This window comes from Ipomoea nil, unplaced genomic scaffold (assembly GCF_001879475.1).
Source record: "Ipomoea nil cultivar Tokyo-kokei standard unplaced genomic scaffold, Asagao_1.1 scaffold0415, whole genome shotgun sequence".
Lineage (NCBI taxonomy): Eukaryota > Viridiplantae > Streptophyta > Magnoliopsida > Solanales > Convolvulaceae > Ipomoea > Ipomoea nil.
The window spans coordinates 2047585-2059757 of NW_017616843.1; the positions used below are offsets into that span (position 1 = coordinate 2047585).

Genomic DNA, 12173 nt, shown 5'->3' on the forward strand with positions numbered 1-12173 from the left:
TTTCTATGCGAGTGGTTTAAGGTGCTCAGTGAGTGGAGTGCTCGAGATTCGAGAAACGGAGCAGGATTGAAATTGTGAAGATCACTGCCTAATTTTACTGCAATTGCAACAACTATAGTGGTGTGGGGTATGTGGTATTAGCAGTGTGGTCGGCAACTTCAATTTCTTCTTCATCAATCTGCAATGGAAGAACACAAAACTCAGTGAGGGAATAAAGAGGAGGTATGACGAAAAGACGCAAATACCCCCTCCTTAACGGGACATCTAACGTGAAAAGTGACGGAGGACCAAAATTGTCCTCGTCACAATAAGAGTGTCTACAAATTGTCTGATTTTTTTATAAAGGACTAAAATTGTCCGTGCCACTATAAGTCTAGGACCAAAAATGTCTTTTACTCCTTTATATTTTTATTGTTGTTCCCAAACTTTCTATTTTTATAGGTCTTACTCATTTAAACTCTTACATATCATTTATTATTTTATCCACTTGTTAAAATACTATAGATATCAACAATTAATAAAATTTGGATTCAATTTTTAAATCTTACCCCAAAAGGCTGAATCCACAATTGGATTTTCAATTTTTAAATCTACATATACCAAAAGTTGATAAAATTAAAAATTTTAAAAATAAATTTTAATATAGAAATTTACACGTATAATGTGCATGAAATGGTGCGTGATCAGCACGCGCTATTTGATTAGCGCGTGTTGGCCACACAGTATTCGCTCGTTTAATGTTTTTCTGGAGAGAAATTTCTCTTTAGAGAATAATCTCTTCTCTCCAAAGCTTTATCCCCTTTCTCTTCCTTTCTCCCCCTCTTTCTTCTTGGTTAGAGAAGGGACCAACAATATAATGTCACTATTAGGATAATTGATGGGTGAAATATAAATACCTCCATAATTAAAGGAGTTAGTTAATATTATGAGTTTAACTCTGGGACTAAGACTACTATTATTTTCTTAGTTAAAAATAATAATTAAAAATCAATATAATAAACTACTCTCATAATTTTTATCGCTTTGACTAAAATTTTTGTAGTTATGGCACATCTAATGAAATATTTTCATGAGTTAGTTTTTTACTAGGTTGAAAGAGATCATGTGTAATGGTAGACTGGGAGAGAAAAAAAAAAAGAGTTGATCTTCTAAAGCCCAATTTTTTAAAAAGAAAAAAAAAAAGAAAAAAGAAAAAGAAAAGAGATAAGTACACATGCATCGAAGCAGACAAATTATATCGTGTACCGCGGTGCATAATGGATTATGCACCGAGCTTCTAAACGATGTCGTTTTGTTTAATGAAAGAAACGGCACCCGTTTCGCGCCGGTCCGCACCTTCTGCAAAAAGTAATTCTGTTATTCAGTTTCATTTTGTATACACTGCAGTTTCATTTCGATATAATTACAGTTTCATTCGAATACAACTACAATTTAATTCGATATTATAACACTCAAATATGTTAAAATTTTATTTTATTTTATATGCATCATAGTTTCACTAAAACACAACTATAGCTACATGATCATTTTGATATAACTACATCTTCATTGCACAAATATACACTCAAATATGTAAAATATTATTCAGTTTCATTTTATATACACTGCATTTTCATTTCAACACAACTACAGTTTCGCTGGGTAATATACACTCAAATATGTGAAATTGTTATTCTGTTTCATTTTGTATACATTGCAATTTCATTTCAACACAATTACAGTTTTATTTCAACACAATTACAGTTTCATTTCAATTCAATTGCAGTTTCATTTGATTTGATAATATAAAAATAATACGTGAGGCAGTGTCAATTTAAATACATTGTAGTTTCAGTTGTTAATTAATACACCAAATATGCGCGCTCCATTAACTGTAACGGCGCTATTTTTGGATCACGGGCCACAAAGCTTCGTGCGCCGCGATCCACAGTATAATTGCTGATGGAAGCATCTTAGGGACCATGTCACGGACTCCATCCAGTACCATGATTCATGTATTTACTACGAAGGTGTTAATTGAAAGGATAAGTCTCCAATACGCCTTATCTTCCTCACCAATTACATAAACCTGAAAATATCAATTTTGAAATCTACTGTTACATCATTAAGTTTTAGATTGATAGGTAATTCAGATCACATGCATACGGAAGTTAAAACACAATATAATGCAGTTTTGGAGATCAAATGTGTATTGGCATGTCTAGTATAAGTGTATAACTATTGCAAACTTTTATACAAATAGATGCACAATCAAATCAAATTAGTTTATGGATAAATGAGCTAGTAAAGAGTTATAACTTATTCATGGCTTTCTATATATAGCATGGACACAAATTAAAATCATTTGTGCCAAGAAATTTAAAACACCTATTGATATCTGCATTCATATATTCAAACATTTCAAATTACTTTGTAAACTGTGAAAACTTTGAATTTCATTTCATATAGTAACAAGATTATAAGAAGAGAAATGAATCAATGAATATGTGTGTTCTTTGTTTAATGTGAGTGAATATTAAGACATTAAAAATCATAATCTTTCACATATAATAAGATCAAGTTGGAGAATCCATAAATCGAATGATAAAAAAAAACACTCTAAAATATAGCTATTTCAGAGGGGATCTAACAATTGTATGCAGTAGATTATACTTGAGGATAGCCAATAGTGCAATCCAATATTTTGTCACCCCCACAAAGTGACAACATAGGGGGACTATATCCATATAGTATCCGGAAAAGAGAATATTGCAGAAATTAAATAACTTATGGTCTGGAAAGGAGCAAAAGAGAAAAACAGAAATTAAATTTTTATTTATTTATGTGACAAAGTGACAACATAGGGGGCCTATATCCATATAGTATCCGGAAAAGAGAATATTGCAGAAATTAAATAACTTATGGTCTGGAAAGGAGCAAAAGAGAAAAACAGAAATTAAATTTTTATTTATTTATTAACATAATCAAAATTGAATTCAAAGGTCAAATAAGCCTTGTACAATTAAGATTTATGAAGTTTCTATACAAATAAGCCTATTTCTTTTTTCTAAAACTTTTACCATGAAACAGAACACATCATCAATGTCCGACAGTAGCAACATCTCTTTCCGTCCTCGGAAAAAGAAGCTGTCTGGAACAAGACGCAGGAACCTTAGTCGAAAACAGTTTGAAAGAGTTTGGTTTCGGTTCGAATTTGATTCAGTTCAATTTGAGAATTTGAACATTTCCTAATTCTCTAGCACACATAATTATTTATTTATTTGCACTACCAAATCTAAAATTCTCTCAATTTTAAGAACAATTAATACTTGATAAATTAAAAGAACAAATTGAAAAGGATACTGAAGAAAATGAATTCGAGATTTTAATTGATGAAATTATGAAACTAGTTACTAAGGCAAGACACATTAAAAATTTTGGAGCAGAATTTCACTAACAACATACACATATCCATGATGAGATAGGAGAATCTTCTAAGACCTCAAACCCTACTTATCCTCTATTTCAAATTATGACCCTGACTCTGATAACTCTTATGATAATTATTATGATAGAACTGAGATAGATTAAAACAACATAATTTTTTACATCTTTTATTCACTTTGCATGATGAATTTGTATAAATCTTTGCTCCTTAATAATTAAAAGACCCTTCAGACATGCAAGAAATTACACAATAATTTGGCTAGTTTTAAATTACCTGTATTAACATACAAAAATCAAGAGCATAATGTTTTTAGATTTAGATGTTACTTCACATCAATAAAGAAATTTGGTAAGTTACTAGCTGAATGTTGCAGACTTGCAGTTCAGCAAAATTGGGAAACTTAGCATAGATATTTGTTGTAATATAAGAGGTTTTATTTTTTTTTATTTTTTAATTTTTGTAAATTTTTTGTCACTTGAGTCGCATATTATTATGTGGACCATGGTCCACACAGTGTTGTGTGGTCCATAAAATATTTTTTTCATATATTTAAAATACATTATTTGTTTATTGTATGTATATTATATAAAATAATATACTTTTAATACTCAAATACTGTCTTTTCTTTAAATACAATATATATTTTTAGTATACTAAATGTACATTATTTGATATATATATATATATATATATATATATATATATATATATAATGCACTTTATGTATACAAATAATATTTTTTTTTTATTTATGGTCCATAGTTCCACACATTAATATTATTGCATTTGAGTATTGTAGATCATCCACGTTTGGGCTTTAATTATCAGATTTTCATATTTGATGTATAATTATAAGTTTTTCGACAAATTATTGTGTTTGTGTGGATCATGAATATCAAGTACATTTTTAATATATTAAAAGTACATTATTTTTGTACTGAATGTACATTATATAAAATAATGTACCATTAATATATTAAAAATGTACCTTACGTACATAAATAATGTAGCCTTAATATACTAAAAATGTACCTGACACAATAGTTATGGTCAACTTTAGCTTAAATCTCAAAAAGTTCAATCATGTAATTTATTTGAATTTAAGCTACCTGTAGATGACACAATAGGATATAATGGTCTGAGGGTTAGTGTTGATGGAATTCAAACAAAATTCATGTGAAATTGATCAGAATGACCGAGGGTTAGTGTTGATGGAATTCAAACAAAATTCATGTGAAAATTGATCAAAATGACCAAATGTGATAGAAATATAGTCATGCATCAACATTAAAAAAAAAAAGAAAATGAATGTGAAAGATATATTAATATCGGAGGACCAAATACGATAAAAACTTTATAAAATGGTGAATCCTAGTCCACAATATAAAAATTGGGATGCCTCCCCATCCACTCAACCAAGCACGAGTTTATAGCAACAATTTGTATTGACTTTAGCCCAACTCACCTTTGACTTCTTGAATCATTATACCATGGACCATAATCCATCTTGTAAGGTGAACTATATAGTAATAATAAGGTACATTTTTAATATACTAAAACTTCATTTCTAATATATTGAATGTTATTTTTTGAAAGTACATTATTCATGTACCGAAGATTCATCAATACATAGATACTACATTGTAACATAGTTAATAGTTCTAAAAAAAACAACAACATTTATTTATGGCAAACAAAATAATTTGACCGGCTTCTCCCCTTTGAAAAGCTTCCGGAATTTTGTTGCATTGCAATTTAATCCATTGGATTTTGTACTGCAACTCCTTCTCAATGTGCATAAAGATCCCTTTAAAAAAAGGAAGAGGCTAGCTCCATACTAAAGTCAAGAATCGATTACTTGACATTTTGTTAATTAAGAATGAATAAATCATTTCCAATCAACCACACCTTCCAAGTTAAGACCTGTATGTCCATTTTGCCACCAAACAATCACTACAAGCATTGCAGCCTGTTCCCCAGCCCAACAGGTTTGAGTTTAACCAATGTGGAAACACAGTTTAGCTTGCCAGTCAGTCCATATAATTCATGCCCTCTCAGCTCGGACATCATCAACCTTTTGGAGATCGAATGTGTATTGACATGTCCAATATAAGTAGTGTATAACTATTGCAAACTTTTATAAAAATAGATGCACAATCAAATCAAATTAGTTTATGGATAAATGAACTAGTAAAGAGTTATAACTTATTCATGGTTTTCTATATATAGCATGGACACACAACAACCAGATTTAAAGTGAAATGGAAGTAAATCCACAAAGATCATTTGTGCATGCTAAGAAATTTAAAACACCTCAGTACCATTGATATCTGCTTTCATATATTCAAACATTTCAAATTACTTTGTAAACTGTGAAACCTTTAAATTTCATTTCACATAGTAACAGATCAAATTATAGGAGAAGAGAAATGAATCAATGAGAGTGCATATATATTATTAGGACATTAAAATCATCATCATCCATAATTTCTAGTTGAATCCAATCCTCCATTTGAACACCTTGCAGACAGCATCACAAGTGGTTTTCTGTCCATTAGCCACAGTCACAGTTAGCCTCTTCTGCTTCTTTTCTTAACTCATCCATAATTGTATGTGAGTGCTACCACTATCCACCAAAATGATAATATGCTTCTTCTTCACTGCCTCAATCAACTTTATGGTATCCATAAGACAAATTTGCAGAAGAAAAGAGAGGAAGAGGGGATTTCATGTATTCATTCAATCAACAAGTAATACTAGCAAAATTAAATAACTTGTTCTGAAAAGGAGCAAAAAAGAAAAACAGAAATTAAAAAAAAAAATTATTTATTAACACAATCAAAATTGAATTCAACGGTCAAATAAGCTTTGTACAAGTAAGATTCATGAAGTTATATAAAAATAAGCCTATTTCTTTCTCCTAAAACTGTTCCATGAAACAGAACACATCATCAATGTCCGACAGTAGCAACATCTCTTTCCGTCCTCGGAAAGAGAAGCGGTCTGGAATAAAACGCAGGAACCCTAGTCGAGTCGAAAACAGCCCAACATTGGAACTCCATTCTCCAATCACTTGATGATCCTTCTCCAACTTTTGCCCCAACAGTCGATTGAATTCGTTCGCAACAAACGGATGATTGAGTAACACAGCGGCAGTAGGTCTCATAGTGGGATTTCTTTCAAAGCACCTCTCCAGAAAATCTCCTTGCAGCTATTCGATATGCCTTCTGGGATTTCGGGTTTCATGAAAGCAATGTTAAGAGACGCATCGTCGCTATCATGGAACCTCCACGCTGGATTTCCAGTGAACATCTCCACCACCATACACCCTATAGCCCATATATCCTTGGGCGCCTCGTGAATCCCGGAAACCAGAGATTCGGGCGAGGTGTATAGCCAAGACCCCGGTGACAATCCCCAAAAATGTTAACTCCGGCAACCTTACTCAGCCCAAAATCGGCCATCTTGAGATGATTCACCCGAACCCACACGGAAAGACAAGAACATTGGCCGGTTTCAAATCACAGTGAACCAACCCTCGCCTGTGCACGTGCAGTATCCCCTTCAGAAGCTGATAAGCGTAGAAAGAAACCTCGAATTCTAGGATGCTTCCGGTGCGAGACTTGATTAGGCTGTCCAGTGACCCACCCGGAGCATACTCGAGTAAAAGGTTGTAGACAGCCTTTCCATGTTCTACGCTGGTGTCTTCTCCGAAACATTGGACGATATAGGGACATCCTCGGAGTGCATTCAAGATTCGCCCTTCAACCCTAAGTGAGCTTGAAGACTCTAGCTTTGAAGACTTCACGGCGAACACTGGCGAATCAGTTGATGGAGATGAAGAAAGTCGGCCGACAAACACAGTGCCGTAGGATCCTGAGCCAAGAGTTTGAAATTTTTGACAAGCCATATGAAAGAGTGCGTGAGTTTTGATAATTGTTGAGATGGTGTAAGTACGGAGTATTATATTTTCTGTTTTTGAGATGTCTAAGTAAGTATTATATAGCTGAGACTAAGGGCATCCTTAATTGTTCGGGATTTTACTCCAATTTTTGTGGGACTCAACATCCACATCATCATCCACTATCTCACTCAATCACAAAATCTTTTATTCCCATTAGTTGTAGGATTAATATTTGATGCACCATCAGTGTATAGATGCTATACACCGGCGGTGAATGAGGAGATGACACATCATTAAAAACTAAAATCAATACTAATTGAGTCCTTTTATGCAAAATAACTAAGATTTGTATTTTTTAGGAAACTCCTTTTATTTATAATTAACAAAAAATATATATATATATATATATATATATATATATATATATATATATATATATATATATATATATATATATATATATATATATATATATATATATATTCCTAATCATATTTCTTACTTAATTATTATATATATCTAATTATTTAATTATTATTAATGAAAGATTAATAACTTGCACGTTAATTAACATAATGCATCACATATTAATTCATTAGTTAATTATTAGATTAATCCATTATTTAATTACAGGATTAATCCATTCATGTTAACTAACCTGTACAAGAATTCTAATTAACAATAATGTTAATTAATAGGTCTTTACTCAAACTATTATAATTAAGAATTCTAATTGATATCTAAAAATAGATTTCTTTTTTTTTTTTGAAAGTTACTGGCTCTATTACATTGTAGTATCTGTTCATATACTTTCTCAACCTACTGAAACACAAAGAACCAATAACGCCTCCACTGAGGCTTGAACTCATAATCTTCCAATTGGAAGCCCAACCCGGATACCATTAGACCACGTAGTCCTGGTCTAAAAATAAATTTCTAAATTATTATATTTATAATTAAGAATTCTTTAAATTTCCTATATCTATATTAATAACTCCTAAATCTATTTAAACCCCTAAACTCCTAAATTTAAATTACAACCTTAGTTACTATTAGAAACAATTGCAATATCTTGTAAAAAATTGCAATATATATTCAATAATGTAAAAAATCAACACTTGATAAAATATTATGTAATAGTCAAATTATTGGATATTGGTGTGTGGAGTGTGTTACATTGTAACTTTTTAGGAGCGTTATGATGTGCAACCGTGTGCACCATGCATGGTTCACACGGTTGCAAAAACGACGTCGTTTTGACATCTGACTTGAAAAAAAAAAAAAATCAGTTTCGATTGCCGTTAACGGCGTTATGTTGTGCATAATTTGAACTATATAGTTCATTCATTCTGGATATATCGTTCAAAAAAATTCAGTTTCGATTGCCGTTAACGGCGTTATGTTCTGGATATATAGTTCAAAAACTTTTAATTTTTATTTCTAAACTAACTAGGTAAAATTAAAATATTGAGCTTCTAAAATTTGGGGCCTTGTGCAGTAGCCGGTCAAAGTACTTGCTAGGTCCTTGTACTGTAGCATTTTGTTTAATTTAGTCCATGTACCTTAATTTGTTCAATTTAATCCCTGTACTTTAAAATTTAAAACAATTAAGGACAATACTTAACACCGTTAACTTTTTCCGTTAAGTTTGTCCACGTGGCGTTGGATTTGCCATATCAGATTGTGTGATGTGGCATTGCCATTTCAGATTGTGTGATGTGGCATTGCCATGTCAGATTTTGTGTTGTGGCATAAAACAATATATTTTTCGAACAAAAAAGGAGTAAGTTTCAAACCCATAACCTCTAAGTTAAAGAATGAAAGCTCTACCACTAAGCTACACATTAATCTTGGCAATGCCACATCACACAATCTGACATGGCAAATTCAACGCCACGTGGACAAACTTAACGGAAAAAGTTAACGGTGTTTAATATTGTCCTTAATTATTCTAAATCTTAAAGTATAGGGATTAAATTAAATAAAATTAAGGTACAAGGACTAAATTGAACAAAATGCAACAGTACAGAGACCTAGCAGGTACTTTGTCCGCAGTAGCCCAGCTTGCACAGCCCAAAATCTGGGCCTGAGCTAAGTTAAGAAAGTACTAAAATTAAGAAACTAAAGTAATTAGTTATGAGACTAACGGACAATTTTTTATTTTTTTTTTTTGAATGGACTAACGGACTAATTTGATTGTTATAAAATATGAAAAAAATAACTAAATAAAATTTTTTAAAAGTCGATTGTTATAATAATATATGGTATATAGGGACATTGTCGGAGTGCATTTAAGATTCGCCCTTCAACCTAAGTGTGCATAATCTATAACAACTTAACATTTTAATTAGTTAATGTGGAACATATATTCATAATGCTAAAATTTATGAGTTTGAACTTTGAATACCACACGTCCAGACACTACACATGAGGATGGATCACATGCATGATAAGTTTTCACACTTGTCAAAATATAGTCATTTCTTTTATTGGAAAATGTTGCTCACCCTTACAATTATCACTCCCTATTAGTTACTTCCCAGATTAAGAAAGGAAAACAATTTGTTTTTATAGATTATCGAAGAGTCGGCTGACCCTACACTAAATTAATAAAGAATTTATATATTCAATAAAAAAGATGGCATGTCATGGAGTGGTAATTGTAGGGGTATTGATAAGTGGTTCATTTCACTTATTTCCAATACTATAACTAAAATGATTTTTACTTGTATCTCATTCGTTTTGGTAAAATATATACTTAATTTATTAATATTTGATTTTCAAGAATTTCAATGCAAAATGAGAAAATATGCATTTTTTTTAATATGATTATAGTATTTGCTGGCCATATCTCTTTCCTACAAAGTTCGATTGAGATGATTTAAGTACCCACGAAAAGATAAAACACCTTACACAATTTTCATGTTCAAAATTTTCAATGATTCAAATTAAATGATGGAGAAAAACTTAGGCAGATTTTGACACACCAAGAAACACAACCGTGTCATGGTTGCTCGTGTTGTCTAGCAATGTCACTCTGGGATGCCCGAAGCTAAGTAGTAGGGAAATTTTTGACGCACCCTCGAACATGGTTGTGTCAAGGAAGATAATTTATCCAAGGCATTTTTGGGTACTTCAAATATGGATTGGAAGAAAACTTTACATCTCAGAGAATTTTAGAATCAAGATTTCTTCTAAGATTAAATTAAATGATCTTTTCTATATTTTTGCATCCATACTTAGAAGCTAAACTTGTACTACTTGAATTTATGATGACTCCAAAGATAATGAGACATTGTTCTTAATTGTTTTTTGACCTAATACAATTGTTTATTCTTTGAGCCAATGGTGTTTTCATTATTCTTGGATTAATAATTGCTAGCTTGTTAATTTATGTTTGATACATATATTTGTGATAGAGGTATCTTTTGTATGTTTTGATCACCACATAATTATATTAGAACAAGTGGCATGCAACCCTAAAGATAGGATGACATCAATTTGCTGTGTTCGACTCAAATCCTTTAATATAACTCACGAATCTTTAATGCAATAATCTTTAGAGTTTTAAATTAGAAGAGATTCTAATTAATTAAATTGAGAACTAGTTGTACCTTAATACTCTTGTGAAAGATATTAGCATAAATTAGGAGGTCCCGATGTCTCAGACATAGGCAATTGTTTTAGGGATTTATTTATTATGGTCAAAGGTCGTATGGGAATTCATGGGTTCAAGTACCCTTATTTTATTCACTGGTTGGTTTCTTTGATATTGTTATATATATATATATTCTCCTTACTTGGGATTGTTTAATTGTTTATTAGTGTTGGGTGGAGGCCGGTAAAGCCAAGTCTATGCACTCGGTAGTTGGGGGATTGTTGTGTGGAGATTGGTAAATTAAAGGGCTTAGGGCCAAGTCTAACACCCAGTGTCTCGAACAATGTGATGGCGGTCTATAAGAAAATAAAGTTGTGCATTTACTATTAGCTAGCTATATCTTTTGGTGTAAGTGGTAAGCCTTTGATCTTAACAAGTGATATTACAGCTAGATTACGGGTTTAAGGCTACTAGCAAGCTATCACTTTTGACATAAGTGATAAGTATTTGATCGTAACAATTTTTTTTTTTTTTTTTTTTTTAATCTTATGTGAAGATACCATAAGATACCATTTACCTTCTTGAATATAATGGGCCTTCGATTAAGAAGCTTCCCTCCATAATTGATAAGCCAATGACTACATTATCGAGATGCTATTGCCTAGCTATTAGAGGAATCAGAGAGATCGAACTTTGCCAATTCAAGTAACACCAAATCAATTTCAAATGGCCCTTATCCCATGTTTTTCTAATCTTTTAAATTTTGCTCTCACTCCGTTATTTGTATTCTTAGAGTGTTCTGTAATCCTATCAATTAATTATTATAATTAATTTCAAAAAATTATTATTTCATAAGCTAATGAAGAATTTCTGAATTCCAAATAGCTAGTGAGGATTCAATATTATATATATTGCTTGGTTTGATTGGAGAATAATGGGATTGGGAGTGATACGAGGTAGAAGACTAGAAGCTAGGACATTAACTAGTGTTATGACTCCCACATCGGACAAACAACTAAACACTAGTAGCCAAGTTCAATATAAATTGATGCACGCATCAACGTTTGACTCAAGCAGCCATGCAGTGAGCACATAGCGAACTATTCTTTCGCCTTTTACTAAAGAATACCGTGTGCTTGTTGCAATGAATGGCATACTCTAATTTTTAGAGGTGTTTCTCTTATGGAGAAATCCAACAAATCTAGTGTTAACAATTTTCATTTAACTAAGAGAAAATTATAATT

At 31.7% G+C, this 12173-nt stretch overlaps 1 protein-coding gene across 1 annotated transcript; it reads right to left on the reverse strand.

Moving 5' to 3' along the window:
* Positions 1–6902: 6902 nt before the first annotated feature.
* LOC109172195 (protein kinase byr2-like) lies at positions 6903–7337 on the reverse strand. The gene has a single exon (XM_019321342.1). It carries the CDS (start codon positions 7335–7337, stop codon positions 6903–6905), a length of 435 nt encoding a protein of 144 aa, XP_019176887.1.
* Positions 7338–12173: the final 4836 nt, after the last annotated feature.